Source organism: Piliocolobus tephrosceles, chromosome 5, assembly GCF_002776525.5.
Source record: "Piliocolobus tephrosceles isolate RC106 chromosome 5, ASM277652v3, whole genome shotgun sequence".
In the NCBI taxonomy this organism is placed as follows: Eukaryota; Metazoa; Chordata; class Mammalia; order Primates; family Cercopithecidae; genus Piliocolobus; species Piliocolobus tephrosceles.
This window is the reverse complement of record NC_045438.1, coordinates 31,428,657-31,453,201: the sequence shown is the minus strand read 5'-3', so window position 1 is coordinate 31,453,201 and position 24,545 is coordinate 31,428,657. Positions and strand designations below refer to the sequence as shown.

At 39.4% G+C, this 24,545-nt stretch overlaps 1 protein-coding gene across 3 annotated transcripts; it reads left to right on the top strand.

Annotated features, from left to right (window-relative positions):
• The first annotated feature begins 4,349 nt into the window (after nt 1-4,349).
• On the top strand, nt 4,350-24,103 carry VNN2 (vanin 2). Of its 3 annotated transcripts, none has more exons than XM_023230661.1 (8): nt 4,350-4,421; nt 9,772-10,003; nt 10,128-10,258; nt 11,631-11,823; nt 14,980-15,268; nt 16,212-16,585; nt 17,807-17,977; nt 23,482-24,103. In XM_023230661.1, the coding sequence occupies exons 2-8, from the start codon at nt 9,791-9,793 to the stop codon at nt 23,671-23,673; spliced, it is 1,563 nt and encodes a 520-aa protein (XP_023086429.1). In that variant the 5' UTR covers nt 4,350-4,421; nt 9,772-9,790; the 3' UTR covers nt 23,674-24,103. The 3 variants fall into 3 exon arrangements, with proteins under 3 accessions (XP_023086429.1, XP_023086431.1, XP_023086430.1); XM_023230663.1 differs by having other exon boundaries at nt 4,364-4,421; nt 9,932-10,003; XM_023230662.1 differs by lacking the exon at nt 4,350-4,421 and having other exon boundaries at nt 9,772-9,847; nt 9,932-10,003.
• Nucleotides 24,104-24,545: the final 442 nt, after the last annotated feature.

Here is a 24,545-nt window from a genome sequence, read left to right as displayed (position 1 = left end):
AAAAAAAAAAAAAAAAAAAAAAAAAAAAAAAAAAAACTAGCAGGGCGAGGTGGCGGGCGCCTGTAGTCCCAGCTACTCGGAAGGCTGAGGCAGGAGAATGGCATAAACCCGGGAGGCGGAGCTTGCAGTGAGCTGAGATCCGGCCACTGCACTCCAGCCCGGGCGACAGAGCGAGACTCCGTCTCAAAAAAAAAAAAAAAAAAAAAAAAAAAAAATCCAAAGGAAAACTATAAAGGATAAATACAAATCACAGATCGTTTTTAAAAATTAAACTTTAACAATTTTGAGATAATTGTTAATTTATGTGCAGTTGTAAGAAATAATAGAAAAATATCATGAGTATTCTTTCCCCAGTTTTCACCAATGGTAACATCTTGCAGAACTATAGTACAATAGCACAACCAGGATACAGAACACTCCTATTGCCATTTTCTTTGTGTTGCCTTTTTGTAACCACATCCACTTCCCTCCCATCTTCACTTCTGGCAGCCACTAATCTATTCTCCATTTCTATCATCTGGTCATTTTAAGAAACGTATAAATTAAATCATATTGTATGAAACTTTTTGGATTGGCTTTTTTTTCAGTCAGCATAATGCCCTTGATTCTATTGGCATTGTTGCATATATCAATAGTTCAGTTCTTTAAATTGCTGAGTGGTATTCCATTGGGTGGCTATATGACACAATGGAATACTACTTTATTTGTTACAAATAAAGCTGCTATGAACATTTAGAAACAGGTTTTTTGTTTTTTTTTTGCCAGGAGCTAGGGCAGAGGGTGGGGTACCAAGCATAAGACTTCATTTCTCACTGGGTGTGGTGGCTCACGCCTGTAATCCCAGCACTTTGGGAGGGTGAGGTGGTCAGATCATGAGATCAGGAGATTGAGACCATCCTGGCTACCACGATGAAGCCCTGTCTCTACTAAAAATACAACCATTAGCCAGGCGTGGTAGAGGGTACCTGTAGTCCCAGCTACTTGGGAGGCTGAGGCAGGAGCATGGCGTGAAGCCGGGAGGCGGAGGTTACAGTGAGCCGAGATCGCGCCACTGCACTCCAGCCTGGGTGATAGTGAGAGATTCTGTCTCAAAAAAAAAAAAAAAAAAAAAAAAAACTTCATTTCCCTGAAATAAATGCCTAGCAATACAACTGCTGGGTTGCGTGATAACTGCATGATTAGTTTGTTTGTTTTCAACTAATTTATTTTAGATAAGAAACTTGATTTTGTCAATAAATATTAAATATCATACATTAATTAAATATCTGACTGGGCATGGTGGCTCATGCCTGTAATTCCAGCACTTTGGGAGGCCGAAGTGGGCGGATCACCTGAGGTCAGGAGTTCAGGAACAGCCTGGCAAACATGGTGAAACTCCGTCTCTACAAAAAATACAAAAATTAGCCTGGCATGGTGGCACACACCTGTAATCCCAGCTACTCAGGAGGCTGAGGCGAGAGAATCACTTGAACCTGGGAGAAGGAGGTTCCAGTGAGCCGGAGAGCACACCACTACACTCCAGCCTGGGCGACAGAGCAAGACTCTGTCTCAAAAAAAAAAAAAAAAAAATCCTATTTACTTATTTTTTAATGATCAAGATTTAAATATGTCACAGATACCCTCTCTAACCTAGCTGGAAAAGACGTGGGGAATAAATTCTTATATAGCCAATTAATTTTCATTAAGTACAATTAATAATTGAGAAGTATCTCTACACATTCATATCAAAAGGAAATTATCCACAGGGTAGTCCCATGATACTCACCTTTTCTTTGGTATCACTGTCACATGACCCTGTTTTATGAAACAAACCCACAAGAGAGGGAGGCTCAGACACAACATATTTACATGGAGAAGCTAAAATGTTATTTAAAGTATTAACAAAGGAAACTAAAGTCTGCACAGCCAGTCTTCGTTAAGAGAAGCTTCCAACTCCTAAATATTTGCACTAGTTTCCTTCAGAAAACCTACAGCCGAACTTCTAAACCCCAGCTTACTTATAGTTGAGTATTACAAGGGACCACCTAGGAAAACATGATGTCATAACAAATTTTGACTTGTAGTTCAGTACAATTTTATCATCAGTACTAAAACAATTCAGAGTGTATTTCAGGTTGACAAAAGGTCAACAATAGCACACCAGACACAAAAAGCAGTATATTATATCATTTGCAAGTTTTTATCAGTCAAGACAAAAATTGAATACCAAACCAGGCAAGTAACATTATTGTAAATTTAAAAAATGACAGCCATGAAATCAGTTGTTGCATAAATACAGGTAGGTTTCTTTTTTTTCTTTTAAGAGAATTAAAACCAGTGTAGATAAATCTTTTGTTTGAGAATAGTACTAATACATTTTCTGCTCCGTATATTTTCAGAACTTTTAGCTACGCTTATTTCTTCTATTGTTTTCTGTTCTATCATCATATTTATTGGTTGGCTTTTGTCTCTTTCGTTTTACTTATCTGATAAAAATGCGAATGGCTTGGTTGTTCGTGTCTTGGTTGTTAGTGAGGTGGGTCCAGCCTGTAGTTCTGGAACATGGTTTAGTGAGGGAGACAGGGATGTGAATTAGGAAGTAGGCAATCATATGCAGTAAGAGAACTATGGCATTGAATTGTATGCTTGCTACTACATCTTCTGAAAAAACAGTATTATTGTGGTAAAGCAACATTATTAATTGGAAAGAACTGCATGGGAAAGAAGGATGTGCCCACAGCTTCTTTATTCATATAACTGAAAATTAAGAATTTGTCTTAATAATAAATGTATTAAATTTATCTTTAATATCTTAAATTATCTTAATTTATCTTAAGATCTGCCCACAACTTCTTCATTCATATAGCTGTAGGAATTTCTCGTAACACAGCACTGAAAACTTTGGTGAGATGATTCAGAAGAGTGAGAATTTCCAATTTCATATTGTTCATGAATTGATCTTTCCATATAAACAAACACCATTCAGTAAAACTATGGCATAAGACTCACATTTTGGGGTGTTTAAAAAATGTAGACAGATGCCAGACTTCCATCATTCTGTTTTTGCATGTAGTCACTGTGGTTAATGGTTTAGCTTACAAGAAACTGAAGAAATAACTCATAAAGAATTTCTTCCCCTACTGGGACCTCTAAATTCCTGTCCTGTCAGGCATCCCCAGAGAAAGGATAAGGAGGGTAAACGAGGTGCTATGATCTTGCCCTGCCTCCCTGCCTGGCTGCCACCCAGAGAGGGAAAGGAGTGGAGCCATGATTCACTTTTCAAGGAGCTGCTAAGCTGTTTTCTAGAGTGGCTATACCATCCTACATTCCCAACAGCGACGTGTGAGTAATCCAGTTACACAGCAGGTTGTTTAGTGTGTTTTTTAAAAAATAGAATGGTGCATGAAATAGGTGGAGTGAAAGCTTTTGATCAGAAAGAGAATCTATGGTACAATTGAAGGGAATGCCATCAAGATTAGCAAGTAGAAACACAATTTAAGTTCATAATTTTAGGAGAAACCATTCAGATCAGGTTGACCTGGAAGAGAGGAAACTTGAAAGACTTTGTGGAGACAGACAGAACAATGCAAAAATAAAGAAGTAGATGCATTGACATTCTTTTAACAAGACAGTAACCACGGACAGGCGGGTATGTCAGCCACATCTGGGTCAAAGCTGCCTTGGGCATGGCCCTTGTAATTGGGCCTCCATCTTCTAGGAATGAAGCAATAGTAATAACAGCAAAAATTATTCAACACATATCGCCATTTTGCAGATAGGGGAAACTGAGGCACAGAGAGGACACAAAACTTGCTCATACTCACATAGTTAGGCAGTGGCTCAGTCCCAGCCATTCTGGCCCCCGAGTCCATGTCCATGTTAATTATTATCAGATGCCACCATGACCCTTATAACTTACAGTGAGAAAAAAACTCACCATAACCAGATGCAGGATAATACACAATTAAGTTCTCTCTAATTTGAAGGACAGTCTAGGGTGGGATCTGCGTTACAGTAAAAGAATAATGTGCTAAAGAGAAGGACTATGCCACGAATATAAGAGTCAACTTAGGCTTTATAGGCTAGAGAATCTCCTGATTCTATAGCTGTGGTTCTTCTGCTGAGCTTGGTTCAGTAGAAATTGTGTCAATGTTCTTGGCCTGTGTCATCTGACCCATACAGCTCTTTGAAAGAAAAGCTCAGGAATCAGAATTGCCAGGCTAGAATAAAATAGACACTGCTTCTCCTGGCGTCTGACTGAAGATGCAGCATCCTTGAACCAGCGACTGCTGGGACTCCTCTCTGTCATCTCAGAGGGTACAGCCCACCCAGAAAGTGAAACCAAAACAGGAAGTCACCAGGAGTGACTGGAGGAGCAGCGGCCTTGGAAAGGAAAGCAGCGGAGGTCCACAGTAGTGGAAGGCTCTCCCTTGACTAAAGCTGTAAGTAGTTATCTTGGGTTGCAAACATTATTTTTCTTTGCTTCCTTGGTCACTTGAAAATAAACAAGTGGCATTATTGGTGAATTGCTGTGACATTCTCATATTGTTCAATAAAACATAAACTTTTCTATTTTTAATCTATCTTTTTATTTTTTTCATGTCTGAGATTTCCATGTTATTTTCGTACCATACCCTTTCAAACGCATGTCTGTCCAACTGCCTACATAAATCAACGAGTGACTTGGATCCAGTTCCTGTGGATTTATTTCTGTGCTGACAGTCACCCCGACTTTACCAAAAGCTTTTAATTCAATCAAGAGAATTTTTAATTTTTTAAAAGGACCTGCTGGTGAATGCAAGAAACTTTTGGCAGAGTTAATAGACTGGCATAGTGGGTAGAACTATGATATTAATATTGTTAATATTTTATTTTAAGGAAGCAGGAGCTGTTGGAAGGTAGTGGAGGATGTTACTAACCCAAAGGGACTTCTGCAAATTCAGCCCTAAGTTTCTGAGAGAGGAAAACAGACATGTTGGTTGAGCCATGTGCAATTACTTTTGCTAGGTCGAAAACAGTGATGATTGGCAATTTCATGTGGCACAAGCATTTCCATCTAGTAGTGCTTTCAGAGAATCCAAGGCTGTGATATATCATTACCCTCTCAGATTTTCTCTTGATTTCAGCAGTGTTCATTAGCTATCTGAAGCACCGAACACCCACCCAACTCTAAAACTGGAGGATTACCTCATCTGAATGAGACCTGGCCCCCAAAGATGGTTAAAGTGCAACCTAGTTCTCTTCAAGCCAACTTTTCCTTTTACAGGGGCTGACTCAGTCTCGCTAAAGTCATATGCAATACTCAGAAACTTTTTTCTTTGCCATTAAGTACTTTTTTTGGATACAGTATTGTACTTTTTTGATATACAATATTAAGAGAAACAGTTTTAACATTGGAGCCTGGCTTTTCTGTCTATTGTTGCTTCTTATTCTTATTTTGACATATCACCCTTGCTGCCTATGAGAATGTCATTGATAATGATACATGCTATTTCCCACTCTTTGTTTCTCAGTTCACTTGTCTTTTTGCATCCAGGAGAAGGGATAGAACAATAAGTCCAGCAGCCAGTGTCAGAGCCTGGAGCAGCTCCTCTCCTTCCTGGGGTGGAGTTCCTTGGTTTTCTTATTTCGCCTTTGCTACCCCACTGTGGTTCTTCTACCACACTGGGTTTAGCATGAATCAGGAGTTGATGCAGGTACCCTGTCAACCCCATTTCATTCCAGCAGTTCTTCAGCAGGGTCATCCAAATAGGCTAGAATTTTAATTGAACAACAGTAGTTCTGTGGGTCTAACAATGAAATAATATTAAGCAGTCAGGATATTATATTACTAAATAGTCACTCACTTTTGTTAATTATTGTCATCTGCATCATAGTCTTACAGAGTACTTTCATACATCTTTAGGAGATAGAGCAGGTATGATAACCTAAATGTTTAGATGAGAAATAGAGGTCCAAAGAAGTGGTGCAAAGTGGAAACTACACCTCTATACTTACTCTTGAGAAAGTGGGAAAAAAATGAGGTTTTTAAAATTACAGACTTAAAACTTAGCCCAATTGAATATTATTCTAACAGATGATCAGATTCACAATTAGAAACAAATATTTGAGCTATTACTGTTTTTCATTTGCTTGTTTGTTCTTTATTTTTGAGACAGAGTCTCACTCTGTTGCCCAGGCTGGAGTGCAATGGTGCAATCTTGGCTCACTGCAACCTCCGCCTCCTGGGTTCAAGCAATTCTCCCGCCTCAGCCTCCCGAGTAGCTGGGATTACAGGCATCTGCCACCAGGCACAGCTAGTTTTTATATTTTTAGTAGAGACTAGGTTTCATCATGTCAGACAGGCTGGACTCGAAACTCCTGACCTCAAATGATTCGCCCGCCTCGGCCTCCCAAAGTGCTGGGATTACAGCCATGAGCCACTGCGCCCACCCAATTACTGTTTTTTATAGTGACTCTTTGACCAAATAATTTTTAATTGATTTTAACTTTTTACCCTTTTAGCTAAGTTCGTTAATCACAAAATGACAAATTAGGAAGCAGGCTCTTTTAGCAGCAAATTACAATTAATCAATGTTTCCTGTGGCAAAAATAACCTTACTTTAATTTATAACTCAGTTAAACTAAAAATATTAAGCCTTATCTGATCAATCATCTTTATGAAAAGTCAACTCTTGAAATTGTATGTCCTGGATTTGGTTTTTTACTTCTGAAGATTTAAAACAATATCAATGACCTCTATGGCAAATGTTTTCTTTATATCTCAGGGATTTTCCTATATTTAAATTGCTTCTTAATTTACTAACTTCTGATTCTTTTTTGCAATTACCTTTGTTACTCAGATTCTCAGTTTCTATGAGACAATTTTTAGATGCTGCAAATAAAAAAACAAAGGAGGGAATTTGGTCGTCTTGATTTTATATCAGAAGTGATTTTCCCTTTCCCTGTTAGCCAAACAAACAAATAAACAAAAAAACAAAACTCTAACCAACATCATTTCTATCTTTTACAACCAAGGACAGAGAAAAACATCCAGATTTGGGAACACAATAACAGATATGATTGTCCCCACTTCTACTGCCAAAATTTTAAAACTGTTAACTCCTCCTCATCAGCTCACCTGACTACTTCCAAGCAAAAGAGATAAGGAAGTATTACTAATTGGTGATACTAGATCAATGAAGGTAGGTCATGGCCAAAATTGTACTTACAGAGATGGAAGAGCTTTGTTGTTTCTATTAGGCATCAACTGCATCAGAAATTTCTTTAGCACTTAGCACATTTGCCTATCGTCTTCCTAAGGTGATCATTTTGAATTGGGTTCTTTAAAAGACATGAGTGACTGGCTGCGGTGGCTCACACCTATAATCTCAGCACTTTCAGAAGCCAAAGTGGGTGGATTGCTTGAGCCTAGGAGTTTGAAACAAGCCTGGGCAACATGGTAAAACTCCCTCTCTACAAAAAATAACAAAAATTAGTCTGACATGTTGGTGCATACCTGGCATTCCAGCTGCTAGGAAGGCTGAGGTGGACTCACTTGAGTCCAGGAGGTGGAGGCTGAAGTGAACCATGATCATATCACTGCACTCCAGCCTGAGCAACAGAGCAAGACTCTGTCTCAAAACAAAAAAACAAAAACCAAAAAATAACCCCAAAGGCACGAGTGTTCAGACACTCAGTTGCAGACATTAAAACAGAGCATAGACACGTGTGCTGTTTTGGGTATAAAGGAAAGACTCTGGAATCAGGAATGAGAAGCGGCACATCCTGCTCTGTCACTCTAGCTCTCTATGCCTCAGATTGCTATCCTGTAATAAGTGGGCATTTGGGGTACATGATTTCTAAACTCTAACGGCACTCATAATCTATTATATACCAATCACCTATGCTAATTTACTAATTATATATACACTATGTAGTATGGTTGTATACTAAGTCTGTTATACAATCTGTTAAAAATTCATAAAAATATCTATCCCTTTGCATTTTCCACAAAAGGGCTTAACCATTTTTCCTGAAATTATTTTTAGTTTTCTGCTCTATAGAGATAAGAAAAGTTATTCCTTTAATAGAAACTTCTATTCAAAGCAGAAAATATGAGCATATCTTATTTATAGCCCCTAGGTTCCATTCTTAACAAAGAATTTACCTCAGTGTGAAGTGAAGCACAGAATAAACTTTGTTTATTTGTACCTACTCTTCTATACTGACTTTTACCAAAGGACTAGATAAACATAAAACAAACCCTTTATCTGGTAGGATTGGGCCTGGGAAAGGGAGGATACTGATGTCCTAAGAAGGCATCCAAGATCACATCCTGTATTTGTCGTTAAGGTTTTTTTCTGGAGCGCAATGGTGTGATCTTAGCTTACTGCAACCTCCGCCTCCCGGGTTCCAGCGATTCTCCTGCCTCAGCCTCCCAAGTAGCTGGGATTACAGGCGCCCACCACCACGTCCGGCTACTTTCTGTGTTTTTAGTAGAGATGGGGTTTCACTATGTTGGCCAGGCTGGTCTTGAACTGCTGACCTCAGGTGATCTGCCTGCCTTGGCCTCCCAAAGTGCTGGGATTACAGGCGTGAGCCACCGCATCTGACCTGTTAGCATTGTTTTTAAACTCATTGTTGTTATTTGCTCTAACAAAAATGAAAGTTACATCTTCTCTTTATGACAACTCAGATGATCTTTATCACCAGTCCTGGACACTTCCCCTTCCCTGGCATCTTCCTCCAAAGCAGGGGGTGGGGAGGGAGGAAGAAGAAGGAGGAAGAGGAGGAGGAGGAGTAGGGGTAGGAGGGGGAGGGAAGGGTGAAAGAGAGAAAGAAGGAAAGAAGCAGAGTCTCCTGAGGTCTGCGGCCCCTGAGCAGAGATTACTCCTCTGGCCTAGGTGCCTGGGGGTATTGGTGTTATAGGCACTAACTATGCAGCAATGAACAAACCAGACACAAAATCCTGCTTTTCTGGAGCACAGGTTTTCAGTCCTTAACAGCAATAAGTAAGTCAGAGTGTAGATCTGGGTAAATTTTGTTCTCAATATTGTTCTGTGATACATTTTCTTAGTAGTAAGTATTTAATTTTTTCCCCCTCATCTAAAAATAAACATGATGGTAGTGACTCAACAGAACCAAAAAAATTGTCAATTTTAAAATTTAATAAATGAGATATTTGTTGTGATGTGATTTTTTTACATGAGAGTTAATTTAGTTATGAGTTCTACTAATAAAAGCTGGAATTGTTCTATATTTGAATTCGGGTGTCTTTTGGAAATTCAACATTAAATCTTAATAGTACATGCTGTTCAATCCCTGTAATACTTTCTGATTGTCTTAAATGAACTGCAATTTTTCTTTCTTTAAAAGTGGTCAGACATATTGTGTTCTTTAATATTATAAAATAGGCTGGGTGCGGTGGCTCACGCCTGTAATCCCAACACTTTGGGAGGCCGAGATGGATGGACCACAAGGTCAGGAGTTTAAGACCAACCTGGCCAATATGGTGAAGCCCCATCTCTACTAAAAACACAAAAATTAGCTGGGTGTGGTGGTGTGCACCTATAGTCCTAGCTGCTCGGGAGACTGAGGAAGGACAATCGGTTGAACCTGGGAGGCGGAGGTTGCAGTGAGCTGAGATCACTCCACTACACTCCAGCCTAGGTGACAGAGCAAACTCTGCCACAAAAAAAAAAAAAAAAAAAAAAAAAGATGATAGAGTAAAAGGCCAGTAACTGGCAGCCACATGTTATGCAAACATTCTTCCCTCTGTAAAGACTATGTGAATGTTATTTTTACTTTCAGAAATCACTAAACCTTGGCCATGGTCACTTCCTCTTTTCCAACCTCTGTGGCAGTTTTTGCCCTAATAACCCTGCAGGTTGGTACTCAGGACAGTTTTATAGCTGCAGTGTATGAACATGCTGTCATTTTGCCAAATAAAACAAAAACACCCGTTTCTCAGGAGGATGCCTTGAATCTCATGAACAAGAATATAGACATTCTGGAGAGAGCGATCAAGCAGGCAGCCGAGCAGGTATTCTCTTATTTCTGCTAATCGTAATGTAGGCGAGGGGCATGGGAACTGGTGGAAGATGAGAGGGTTGAATTGTCTGTGTTGTACGTGGAAAAAGCATTTTTATTTCACTTGTTTTGAACAGGGTGCTCGAATCATTGTGACTCCAGAAGATGCACTTTATGGATGGGAATTTACCAGGGAAACTGTTTTCCCTTATCTGGAGGATATCCCAGACCCTCAGGTGAACTGGATTCCTTGTCAAGACTCCCACAGGTATTTTAACTATCTTAGTCTTTTGTACAAAAGTAACTCTCTAAAACGTGCATGTTCACCAAAGCAAAATGATTGCTCTTGAATTATCATATATGTGGTATATGTTATGGTTATATTTATCTCAATATTTGTCAGATTTTAAAAACTTAGATACTATTTAACAATCATTTGTGATTAAAAATCTTTATTAAATTTCGAAAAATATGTAAATAGCGTATTACTGCAAGAAAAACTAAGGGAAGAGGATCTCATAGATACAAGTAGCAACTTAATTTCTGAAGTAGACAGTGGATTGTGTTAGGAATACATTCCAAGGCCTCTGCTGACGGGACACCCTTTCAGTGTCATAGAGTCTCTCCATCCCAGAGTTGCTTCCTAGGCAGAAAGATTTCACCATGTATTTTCAAGTGAATCATAAGATCTTATGCTTTGAAACTGTGTTTTCCTAGGCTCACAAGGCTAATTTTCCTGGGAAACGGTTATCTAGAAACCTTCTAATATATATTAAAAATCTAAGTCCTACTGTCATCCTTGAGGTGTCAACCTAGCAGTTGCATAGACAAGTCTGGCATGAAAAGACAAAATTATATCTGGAGATAGAAGATCAGACGTTAGCAAATAGATGGTTTTAAACACCATGATGAGTTCCCCTGTAGAAGTGAGTTAGCAAAGAGTATAGGTATGAGGCTTGAGCCTTAGGAAATTCCAGTGTTTAGACTCGGGAGAAAAGGAGGAACCAGCAGAAGAGTTGAAGAAGAGCAACCAATAAACAGGAAAATGAGAGGGTGGGTCCAATAAAGTGAGGTGTTTCCAGGAGGAGGTGTAATTAACTGTGCCAACTGCTGTTGAAAAGTCAAGATGAGATCAGGTAAAATGTGGGGGTCACTGGTGGCATTAGTAAGAGTTTGGGTGATAGAGATAAAAGTTGGAGTGCTCTAAAAGAGAATGGGAGAGGAGGAACTGGCAACGGCAAGAGGGACTGATCTTTTGAGGAGTTTTGCTTTAAGAGAGAGCTGAGGATTAAAGCAATATTTGGAAGGGCATGTTTGGAACGGTCAAAAGAGGTTTTAATTTTATTTTTTAAAGATGGGAGGTACTAGAGGATATTCATGCTGATGGGATGTTTCAGTAGAGAGGAGACCCTTGATGAGGCAGGAGACTGAGTAATGAATTTCTGGAGCAACAGATACGGTGGGGGAAGTATTCATCAAGTGTAAGTCATCATCTGTGGCTTTTAAAGTATGATATTTTTATGCGTAGTTTTTGTACTGACTTAAGTTCCACTGAAGTGGTTACAGTTGCTATTGTCTCTGTATGAAGTGACTAAAATATTTTTTAAAAATTGAAATGTCTTAATTATAATTTGGTTTAGATTTGGTCACACACCAGTGCAAGCAAGACTCAGCTGCCTGGCCAAGAACAACTCTATCTATGTCTTGGCAAATTTGGGGGACAAAAAGCCATGTAATTCCCGTCACTCCACATGTCCTCCCAATGGCTACTTTCAATACAATAGCAATGTGGTGTATAATACAGAAGGAAAACTCGTGGCACGTTACCATAAGGTAAGAGAGAGAGGCGGATGTGTAAAATGGAGCGTGTCGTGAGTGGTCAATGCTGGGTTTAGGAGTTTGACTTTCATTCCCTGTATGATACAATATTACTAAAAGCTTTTTGTTTTGTTTTGTTTTGTTTTGTTTTAGAAAGTGGGCAATAAAGAAAATTACACTTTGGGCCAGGCGTGGTGGCTTATGCCTGTAAGCCCAGCACTTTGGGAGGCTTGAGGCAGGTGGATCTCTTGAGGCCAGGAATTTGAGACCAGCCTGGTCAACATAGTGAAACCCCATCTCTACTAAAAAATACAAAAATTAGCTGGGCATGATGGCACATGCCTACAGTCCCAGTTATGTGGGAGGCTAAAGCTGGAAACTTGCTTGAACCCAGGAGGCGGAGGCTGCAGTGAGCTGAGATTGCATCACTGCACTCCAGCCTGGGTGGCAGAGGGAGACTTTCAAAAAAATAAAAATGGAAAAAAGAAAAAAGAAAATGACACGTTGGAAAAAACTACTCTGGAAAATCATGTAGACAGCTGTTAAAAAAAAAAAAGTGTCATAATGGTCCAGGATTGAGATAAACTTTTTGCACATATAAAACAAATAATTTTAATATAAAACAAATACTAAGGTGACTATAATCTGGGCACTATTTCAATAATTTTATTTTTTTTTTAGAGACAGGGTCTCACTGTTGCCCAGGCTGGAGTGCAGTGGAGCCATCACGGCTCACTGTTAACCTCAAACTCCTGGGCTCTAGTGATCCTCCTGCCTCAGTCTCCCGAGTAGCTGAGATTAAAGGCATGTGCCGCCATGCTAATTTTTAAATATTTTTTGGAGACAGGGTCTCACTACATTGCCCAGGCTTTCCTTGAACTCCTCACCTCAAGCAGTCCTGCTACCTTGGCTCCCAAAATGCTGAGATTAGAGGTATAAACTACCGAGCACAACCATAATTTAAATACTATTTAATATTGAAATGGCATAAAGATGTTTCAAAATTGTATGACTCAACTTCGTGTAAGTTAATTTGCTATCAAATCACAAAATACCCTATTTTCTACACCAGCTAATTTAATTACCATTTTATAGATTTAAGCTCAAACCATAAATGTTTACTTTAAACTCTGAATTGAAAAAAAGAATAAAATAACCTTTAAGTCATAATTTGATACTAAACTAGGTAGGGAGAGAAGGCTGGCCTTTTGAACTGATATGTGTGATGTACAGGCAGTGTGAATGTCCCTTCTCCACTCCCAGATGTTTTCTAAGCATCTTAAATTGTAGCCTCAGAATCCTTGGAGTGGAGAAATTATCTCCTGACAGTCTCAGTTAAAATATAAATATTAATTAAGAGGAGCGATGTTAAACCAATGGTTTTCAAATTATTTTGATCATGGACCCCCATTGGAAAAAATTATTAACTTAAGTCCTCAATATATGTATTCTTGTGTGTGTATTTATAAAGTACAACAATTTCAAAATGCTTTCTTCATCATTTTGTGGATTTTGACAACTTCTTTTCATATGTATCGCTGCACTTCACTTTCTTCTTAAAATGTGTCTCATAGTAAAAATAGAAATGTCACTGCTTCCATTTGCTTGCTTGGGAGATTGTTTGCATTGTTTGTGTTATCTTTCAATGCAATTTCTTTGCAGTAATCATTCAAAGCTATTCTTCCATTCTGTAACATGCAGGATGGCACAGTGCACTGAATGTGGACAAACTAGCAAGGAACCTACAGTCACCCTGTCTAAGTTGAGAGGCTCTCACTGTTCCATGAGGGTACCTCAGGGACCGTTTGTAACCTATGACCTCTGACATATGTGAACCTAATGAGAATACCTTTGTTGATCAATTCTTTTTTTTTTTTTTTTTTTTTTTTTTGAGGCAGAGTCCGGCTCTGTCGCTCAGGCTGGAGTGCAGTGGCACGATCTCAGCTCACTGCAGCCTCTGACTCCCAGATTCAACCCATTCTCCTGCCTCAGCCTCCTGAGTAGCTGGGATTACAGGTGCACACCACCACACCCGGCTAATTTTTGGATTTTTTAGTAGAGACGGAGTTTCACCATGTTGGCCAGGCTGGTCTTGAGCTTCTGGCCTCAAGTGATCCGCCTGCCTTGGCCTCCCAAAGTGCTGGGATTACAGGCATGAGCCACCTCGCCTGGCCTGTCAATTCTTAAAATAATAGTAAAATTCAATTTCTTTTCTATTTTTTAGATATAAAACAAATTTAGAGAGGTTTTAATAGTCTCTTTCTGAACCCTCAGCATTTCCTACATTGCAGACCATTTTATTAACTGTTGACCCCAATTATTATATTAGAATAAATTTTTTTTTTAGTTTACCTGGAAGGAATCAGGGGAATTAAATACATTTCTTTTCTATGGTAATTTTGAAAGGTGGGTAAGAGTCACTGAGATTACTTTGGATAGGACACTAAAGAGAGAGATGGCACCTTTAACCTGACTCATAGATATTTATTATGCATCTATTAATATTACATTTCTAGGTACCAAGGATTCAAAGAAGAATAATGCATGTCTTTTAACTTTTAAGAAGCTTATAGGGTCGAGCGTGGTGGCTCATGCCTGTAATCCCAGCACTTTAGGAGGCCCAGGCGGGCAGATCATGAGGTCAGGAGATCAAGATCATCCTGGCTGACATGGTGAAACCCCGTCTCCACTAAAAATACAAAAAAATTAGCCAGGCATGGTGGCATGTGCCTGTAATCCCAGCTACTCAAGAGGCTGAGGCAGAAAAATCGCTTGAACCCAGGAGATGGAGGTTGCAGTGAGCCGAAATCACGCCACAGTACTCCATCCTGGGTGATAGAGCGAAACTCCGTCTCAGAAAAATAAAACAAAATAAAATAAAATAAAAAGAAGCTTATGTACTTTGGGGTTTATGGGGAGGTATTTCGCTCTTAACTGAGAGAGATGGACAGAGAGAGAAAGGAGAGAGAGATGAGAGAGATGCTATAGATATGTTACATGTTCCTCCACCTTTTCCTTAGAAATTTCCTTCCAATTGCCAGATTTATCCACTTCCTAGGAGATTCCCTGCAGTTGACCATAGCCAAATCTATTACCAACTTGGAGGGTTTTTATGAGTCATCTCTTCAATAAACAAGGCTTTACTAGTTTTCTTCTATCCATTTGTTGTAGTACCACCTGTACTCTGAATATCAGTTTGATGTCCCTGAAAAGCCGGAGTTGGTGACTTTCAACACCACATTTGGAAGGTTTGGCATTTTCACGTGCTTTGATATATTCTTCTATGATCCTGCTGTTACCCTGGTGAAAGATTTCCATGTGGACACCATACTATTTCCCACAGCCTGGAAGAATGTTTTGCCCCTTTTGACAGCTATTGAATTCCATTCAGCTTGGGCAATGGGAATGGGAGTTAATCTTCTTGCGGCCAATACACATCATGTCAGCTTAAATATGACAGGTAATTCATGACCAGGTTAGGTTTCATCTTATATTTTTAACTTCAGAGAAATGAATGCCTCAGATATGACCTGTATTAATTTTTTGCTTCTTTGTCAGAACTCCTTACCGTGTTTGTCATTGTTTCATAATAGAAAAAAAAAGCTAGCAGTTGACTATAAGCTATGGTTATACTAAGACCTTTATGTGTATTATTCATTTAATTATTACAATAATTACATGAGATAGATAGTGTCATCCCAATTTTGCAGATGAGAAAATTGAGATACAGAGAGTGCAAGTAATTTGCCAAATGCTACCCAGCTTCTACTTTCCTCAGTGGCCGTGGAAGCTTCTGTATCTTTCCCTTTGCCTCCTCATAGGGCTGCATGGCATATCCTCATGACATGGCTGCTGTCTTCCTCTAGAGCAATTAAAGAGAGGTGACAAGAGAGAAAAGGGAGGAAGCCACATTGCTGTTTATGACTAGTTACCCACCATCACTTCTGCCATGTTCTGTTCAATGGAAGTGAGTCACTAAGTCCAGCCCATATTCTAGGGGAAAGGAATTAGATCCTCCCACCGGAAAGAAGAGTGTTAAGGAATTTTTGGATATATTTGAAAACCACCACAATGAGGAACAGAGGAGAATTTTTATTCCCTTTCCCCACCTTTCAGGAACTCCTGACTACAAAGATTTTTGTAGTTGGTTTAGTTTTCCATAATGCTAATAAATAACGTGATTATATTTAAGGTTTAATTGAAATGAGACCAAGGAATATTTGTTTTAATCTCTTCCAATAAAGAACAGAAGTAGTTAGGTGTTCAGTGTGATTAGAAGTATGCATGGTCTCTCATTGTGACTAATATGGCGGCGTGATCACATGCTCAGTTCTGATGGGGAAATTGGCAGTGTTGGTTTTTGTGTGTGTGTTGTTTTTAGAAGACCTGTCTTTCATTCACAGGAAGTGGTATTTACACACCAAACGGTCCCAAAGTGTATCATTATGACATGAAGACAGAGTTGGGAAAACTCCTCCTTTCGGAGGTGGATTCACACCCCCTATCCTCGCTTGCCCACCCGACAGCTGTGAATTGGAGCGCCTATGCCACCACCATCAAACCATTTCCAGTACAGAAAAACACCTTCAAGGGATTTATTTCCCGGGACGGGTTCAATTTCACAGAACTTTTTGAAAATGCAGGAAATCTTACAGTCTGTCAAAAGGAGCTTTGCTGTCATTTAAGCTACAGAATGTTACAAAAAGAAGAGAATGAAGTGTATGTTCTAGGAGCTTTTGCAGGATTGCATGGCCGTAGGAGAAGAGAGTACTGGCAGGTAATCTCAGTTCAAATGACAGGGAGTTAAAGTGAAAGGTAAATTCCAGGTCAACTTTTTATATTTGTTCCAGAAAACCGGGTGCTTTTCCTTGGCTTGACTCCATGCATTGATGACAACACACACACACACACACACACACACACACACGTGAATTTATACACATACATACACTGGGATAAAATATTTGCAATGGGAATTAAGTATAATCTTATTGCTTGCTTTAAGCATATTTAAAAAATTATTAACCAAACCGTGATGACTTTCTATTTGACTAATAAACCAGCCTATTTTGGTGAACATCAAGAAGACTTCCTTAACTGGGCTTGCCAACATATCTGAATTATGAACAGTCCTATTTTCACTTGCAAAACTAACAGTAAATAGAGATACTACTTTTATCTTAGTTTCTCTTCTAATCAGATATCCTAGTTTTTGTACAGCTTTTTTTTTTTTTTTTTTTTTTTTTGAGACAGAGTCTCACTCTGTCGCCAGGCTGGAGTGCAGTAGCATGATCTCGGCTTACTGCAACTTTTGCCTTCCAGGTTCAAGCGATTCTCTTGCCTCAGACTCCTGAGTAGCTGGGACTACAGGCATATGCCACCACACCTGGATCTATTTTTAGTAGAGACGGGGTTTCACCATGTTGGCCAGGCTGGTCTCGAACTCCTCACCTCTGGTGATCCGACTGCCTTGGCCTCCCAAAGTGCTGGGATAACATGTGTGAACCACCACATCTGGCCTTGTATTGCTTTCAAATGACAAATTTTAAAGATGAAAACGTTTTATAGAATGTTGGCTCTGAATTTGTATTTTCCTATTATACTCCGTGCCCACTGCCTTCTTGTAAAGAAAAGTATTGGAAAGAGAGGTGATTCAAGGGTGGAAAAAATTTAATATCCTTTCAGCTTCAGTACTATTGTTACCCAAAGACCTCCACTTCATTGAGCTCAGGGCCATCATCTGACACAACAAATTAATGGTTTAACTCTAATTCTAAACTGACTTCTTTCTCTTAATCCACTTGTTATCTAGGAAGTAGGTTGATTCTCAAATCACTTGCCATTTTTAATAAAGTAGTTAATTATAAGAAACATGATCCACATCTCTTTTCAGAGAAAGATAATGTTTGCTTCTCGTGGTTAAAAACTAAGGCAACACTTCTGGTACAAGTAACTTCGATGTAAGGCATTGTGTTTTATCTGCGTTTGTTCCACATAGGTTTGCACAATGCTGAAGTGCAAAACTACTAATTTGACAACTTGTGGACGGCCAGTAGAAACCGCTTCTACAAGATTTGAAATGTTCTCTCTCAGTGGCACATTTGGAACCAAGTATGTTTTTCCTGAAGTGCTACTTACCGAAATTCATCTGTCACCTGGAAAATTTGAGGTAAGAGGACTTTTATAAGAGTATTTTCATTTTATATGTTCTCTGAAGTCAAGTAAAACAAGCTATAGCCACTCTGCCAGTTAACTTCTGCTGTGTAACAAATTTCCTGAAAACCATTTCTTTAGCCCTGATTCTGTGGGTTGGCAATTTGAACTTGATGTAGCTAGGCTGTTTTTCTGGTCTGAGATAGGCTCAATTGATGCTGGCTGGGCTCATTATGTCTGCCATTGGCTAGTGGGTTGACTAGGACTGATCAGTTTGCGATCGCCTTGTCCTGGACAGCTGGGATTATTAACCCATCTCTCCCTGTGGTCTCTCATCTTTCAGCAAACCTGAGCTTGTTTACGTGTTAGCTTAATGAGTCCAGAAGCATCAAGAGAAAAAAAACACATTGGGCAAGTTCTTTGCAAGTCTCTCCTTGCACCGTGTTTGCAAATGTTGCATCAACACAGGAAGTTACATGAGCAATGTTGATTCAAGTGGTAGGGAAATAAAGGACTCAGACCTCTCAATGGGAAGAGCTGTAAAATCACATGGCAAAAGGACATGGGTCAAGGAGGGGAAAATATTGTGATCATTTTTTCAATTTATAACAACTAATTATAAAATGATGACACTTCATTGGAAGAACATAACAAAGAACATACCTAGAACTGCGAGTTTGAGATACCATTCGCTGAAGAATGCTTATTTATAGATTTTTAATTTCCTTTTGTTACATGTGAAGACAAACAGAAAACCAGATATTTATTTCACATTTTTTTTTGAAACAGGGTCTTCCTCTGTCACCCAGGTTAGAGTGCAGTGGCATGATCATAGCTCACTGAAGCCTCAAACTCCTGGGCTCAAGAAATCCTCCTGCCTCAGCCTCCTGAGTAGCTAAGACTTAAAGGCATGCACCACTGCATCCAGCATTTGTTCACGAATTATAGTGACTGTAGCTAATTAATTCACAAATTAAGCTGTCTTCAAATAAGAATTATGACTCTGCAGGCTTATATCTGTTAATATACAACACTTGCACACACTCACATACACGCATATATACACATACTCCAGTGATTTGAATATTAATGTCTTCTCTGAATTGTGGTAAACAGTGGCAGGGTTTCAGTAACCAGGGTGAAATCATTGCATGGCCTATAAAATAGGGTCCAAGTTAATTCCATCAAGGCATCAAGTATCAAAGTCTTTAAAATTGCAGATTGCTTATGGTCATGTATTTGTATCTGCTGTGTTATCAAAGTGGAATAGATCATACTTATAAAATTAGTTCATTCTGTGAAACCAACAATTTAACATATGGTATAGCCTTAAGGCTATAAAATCCAAAGATCAGGAATCCTTTGCTGCCGTGGAACCTGTTTAGGTAGAATCTTATGAGCAAATTGAAGCTGGAATAAAAGCTGAAGTGCCAACTACAGAAAATCATGATTAGATCTACAGCAAGGAGTCTGAGGCTAAAATCCAGTAACTAAAAGGTGGCTGGACTGACATAAATGTCTATCTGAGGTCACTTCAAGGAAATGAGAGAGGGAAATCAGGATCACCAAGGTAAACTTAGGAGGACATAGGGTCTAGCCATATTGATGCATTATATCCTGTAAGCCTGAACATGTAAACTGAGCACACAATCTAATTTTCTGATACACTTTGACACTTTTTCCATGTCTTGTACTCACAGAAATCTTTCTCTTTGAGGAATTGTCCCAAAGTAGGACTGAACATTCACCTGATAAAACCACTTCATCCATGGGAGAAGGACAAAAAATGCTAGAGTTTTCCAAATTAGATTTTAAAGATCCAAAGCCAGAAATATGATTTCACTCTTACTCTGAACCACATAAGTGTTTGAAGGTGGATGGATAGTGCATGAGGAGTTGGAGAACGTAAATAATGTATTCCATAGCTACTTCCTTTCTTTCTTTTAAAAATTTCATCCCAAATGGCTTCAGGAAGTTAAGAAGAGTTAGAGAATGATACAAGACAATACATATTTAAGTGCTTAACTCCATAGTATTTGTACATCTCAACTCTTAAAAAATGTACTTTTATTATTTTTAATTATTATTATTATTATTTGAGATGGAGTCTCGCTGTGTCGCCCAGGCTGGAGTGCAGTGGTGCATTCTCGGCTCACTGCAGCCTCTGCCTCCCGGGTTCAAGTGATTCTCCTGCCTCAGTCTCATAAGTAGCTGGGACTACAGGTGCATGCCACCACCCCCAGCTAATTTTTGAATTTTTAGTGGAGATGGGGTTTCACCGCATTGGCCAGACTGGTCTCAAACTCCTTACCTCGAGTGATCTGCCACCTCAACTTCCCAAAGTTCTGGAATTACAGGCATGCCCAGCCTTGTTTTTAATTTTTTGGGTACATAGTAGGTGTATATATTTATGTGTTACAGAAGATATTTTGATACAGACATGCAATGTGTAATAATTACATCAGGGTAAGTGTGGTATCAGTAAGTCTCAACTTTTAATGATTCTGTGAACTTGTCATGCTGTATCCTATCTCTGGCTCCTTCTTGAATGGAAGAAAGGAGGGAAGGGGGGCATAGCACCTACCGTTTAAATTGGGCACCTATAATCATCATTTGGATCTTGTCTCACCTGCTCCAGCCCATTTGCAGAAGAAGGAAATGAGATATAGATTGTATTACACCAAAAAAGAGATGAAAGAGGCATGTGACAGCTGGCAGGGAGGGTCTTTGGAATTGCAGTCCCTTGGAGGGAGCATCATGGTGAGGGTGAGGCAGGTCTTTATTTTACAAGTGTAGATTCTCTGTGGCATGACTTTCACTGAAGTTCATCAGGTTCTAAGGAACAGATACTAATCAAACTTGCAAGATAGATAAGCGAGAACACCAACTTGTTATTTAAAAAAATAGGTTCCCTTAGCTGGGAACAATGAACTGTATGTCAAGGAGACTCTTCATTGGCAAATATCCTCAAAAGTACAAATGATAGATCCGTTTGTTTTGTGAGCGCAGAATTAAAACAAAAGGCGTTGGGGATTCTTGGAAAAGATTTCCAAGAAGCCACGGAAGCCTGAGGCAATGTGTTTCTCCTCTTTAGGGTTGGTGATCTTAAGACCATGTAGGATCAAGGTGCCTACTTTTCTCAAAAAGAGCCAGAAAGTCCAATAACCCATTCTTGTTTTTTTTTTTTTTTTTTTTGAGACGGAGTCTTGCTCTGTCTCCCAGGCTGGACCGCAGTGGCCGGATCTCAGCTCACTGCAAGCTCCGCCTCCCAGTTTACGCCATTCTCCTGCCTCAGCCTCCCGAGTAGTTGGGACTACAGGCGCCCGCCACCTCACCCGGCTAAATTTTTTTTGTATTTTTTAGTAGAGACGGGGTTTCACCATGTTAGCCAGGATGGTCTCAATCTCCTGACCTCGTGATCCGTCCATGTTGGCCTCCCAAATTGCTGGGATTACAAGCTTGAGCCACCGCGCCCGGCCATTCTTGTTTTTTTTTTAGTGCTTTTTTTCTCTAGAGTCCTTGAAGGGCATGGCCCTTCTGTGAATATGTTGTTTTTAGAGAGAGCAGTCATAATATTGAAGATGGCAAGTGTTTTACATCAGTTATGCTCATTATGGCTTCTTGAGTAGTTTCTCAGTTCTGTTGATGGATGCACACTCTCTCTGTAAATATTTACACATTATCTTAGAGGATCACTATGGCAGAGATTTCAACACACTTATTGCATATCCTCAACCCCCACCACCACTTTAGTTTTATGTAAAAAGGGTGGTGTTACTGACCATGCCCACAAATGTGGAAACATCTTGCTTTAGCACCTTAAGCAACTCTGGTGTATTATCAGAAACACTGGCAGAGTCCATTCTCTGTAACTAACTAGTTAGATAATCTTGGGAAAGTCTCTTAACCCCTGAATTTCCTACTCATAGAAGAGAATATTTTCCTCACCGGTTTGGTGAGGATCAAATATGATAATGCATGTGAAGGCACTTTGTGAACAGTAAAGCACAATCATTATCTTCTAGAATGTTTAGTCATTTTCTTCTTCCAGTTATAAAGCATCTATTTTCCCAATTTTCAATTTCTTCTCCACTCAAACCAATTTCCCAATTTTCAATTTCTTCTCCATTCCAACTCCATTTCTGCAACTAATGGGTTCATTTTCTTTTATTCTTTTCTGTTTATTGACTGTTTATTCATGTTTCCTTCTATTCTTGTTCAATTGCTTTGTACACATTCTTCTCTTACAAAGACTCCACTGTGGCTTCAGGCTAGATCTAGTCATTCATGCCTTTCACAATCTGATCTCCACCTTCCTCTGACCATATTCCTTCTTCTCTGCTTCACTAATCTTCAGCTCTAGCCAGTGGTGTGATGTAACTTTTAACAATTCCTTCCCTGAGGTAGAAAACAAAAAGCCCTGATTTATGGAATTTGCCAGTTTTCATTGTGTCAATATTCCCACCATGATCAGCTTCAAGAATGGATCTGTTGGCAGAGCTTGATAGCTCACGCCTGTAATCCCAGCACTTTGGGAGGCCGAGTTGGGAGGATCATTTGAGGCCAGGAGTTGGAGACCAGCCTGGTTAACATGGTGAAGACCTGTCTCTACTAAAAATATAAAAATTAGCTGGACGTGGTGGCACACCCCTGTAATCCCAGCTACCGTGGAGGCTGAGGCAGGAGAATCACTTGAACTCAGCAGGTGGAGCTTGCAGTGAGCCAAGATCGTGCCACTGCACTCCAGCCTGGGTGACAGAGCAAGACTCCATCTCAAAAAAGGCGGGGAGGAGGGGAAAGAAGCTGTGTTTAACAGCCAGCTGTCAAATTTCTTGGAACTTTAACAATCTGTTCTCATGAGCCTGTGCACCACTAGCTCTAGCACACCACCGGTTCTAAACAATCTAGAATGATAACTCACATTGCCTTGACCTGTCACACACACTTCTGTCTCAGAATGAGCCTTTGCTGATTCAATGTCCACTCCGCACAATGTCTTCGCCATACAGCCCTAGAAAGAGATTCCTAACAGCTTGGGTTTCTGGCAGCTTGTGTCCCACTCTGTGTAATAGACCAGTTCAGTCTTTTCTTCTCAGACCTCCTAAGCACTTACCTGTTTTCTTCTCTGATATACTGATAAGCTGACTTCTCTCTCTATGTTTAGAATCCACTCCATTTCACCATTAGCTCTTAAGCTTCTTGAGGGAAGGATGTGATGTATACCTCTCTGGTTCCTGATTGTCTTGCACATAATCGAACTCAATGAATTGCTGCTGCTGATTTTGACTTTCCATTAATGGTTACATTTGATTGTTGAAACTAAAATCTTGAGCCCTCTTGAATTGCTCTAATCTTCATTATATAGTAAATGGCTGTCCCCTGCCTGGCCTACTTGCTGCATCCTCGTCAATCAGGAATGACTTGACTATATATTATATCTAGGATGGTTTCAAAATGATTACTTTGCTTTTAACTTGTATGTTAAGAAAGCTGACTGTACTTTTCCCACCTTTTCTTTAGGTGCTGAAAGATGGGCGTTTGGTAAACAAGAATGGATCATCTAGGCCTATACTAACAGTGTCCCTCTTTGGGAGGTGGTACACAAAGGACTCATTTTATAACTCAAGTGGGACCAGCAATTCAGCAATAACTTACCTGCTGATATTCATATTATTAATGATTTTAGCTTTGCAAAATATTGTAATGGTATAGGGCATCTCTATCACTCAGTTTCTGCATCATATACTTGGCTAAATGTGCTTATCAGCTTCCCAAGTTTACTAAGAAATTTTAAAGTGCTATTTCAGTAGTATAGACCAGTGAGTCCTAAATATTTTTTCTCATCAAAAATTCTTTCTTAAGTTTTATGATGATGTTGTCCATGTTTTTGGCTACTCTGAAATATTGCATTGTGGAACAATGGAAAGAGCCTAGGCGTTTGGGTCAGATAAAAGAAGATCAAACCGCAGTTCCAGCCTCATTTGCTTGAGACTTTGTGTGGGTTTGTATGTATGGGAGGGTGCAGAGTGAGGAGTTTCAGGGCCACGGCAAACATAGCTGTGCCCTTGAAGAGAATAGTAATGATGGAAATTTAGAGGTTTATGACTGAATTCCATTTGACATTAAAAACAATTTGAATTCACCTAGTTTTCTGTGCTAATGTTTATCAGGAGATTTACTTTCCAATCAAGAGGCAATGTTGACATTTATTTCTACAGTTAATGTAGCTTTGAGTGCTAGAAGAATTGACGGCTATTTCCAAGTTCATATCAAAGGAGACCTGACCCAGGGCACTCATAGCCCCAACTGTCCCACCTTAAGGCTATGGCATAATTTAACAGGCAGAAATCTCATAACAAAGACCATGACAGTTCAAAGTTACACTATTTTCAGCATTTGGTTAACTTTTTACAAAATACATATATTCCATGCTACTTGAAGTATAATAGTATATTTGTTATTGGTCATTTAATTCAGATACTCTTAAAATTAAATACATGATTTTGAATTTTCAGATTTATTTTCTGATTTTTATGTCCCAAAGTATTTTTAAGTTCAATACTTTTACATTAAAAGATCACAAT

Excerpts from the sequence above, each read along its gene's own strand:
- VNN2 (XM_023230661.1), top strand. The coding sequence starts at position 9,791 with ATGGTCACTTCCTCTTTTCCAACCTCTGTGGCAGTTTTTGCCCTAATA. Across the intron at positions 10,004-10,127 it reads TCAAGCAGGCAGCCGAGCAG|GGTGCTCGAATCATTGTGAC; the intron begins GTATTCTCTTAT and ends TGTTTTGAACAG. Across the intron at positions 11,824-14,979 it reads TCGTGGCACGTTACCATAAG|TACCACCTGTACTCTGAATA; the intron begins GTAAGAGAGAGA and ends CATTTGTTGTAG.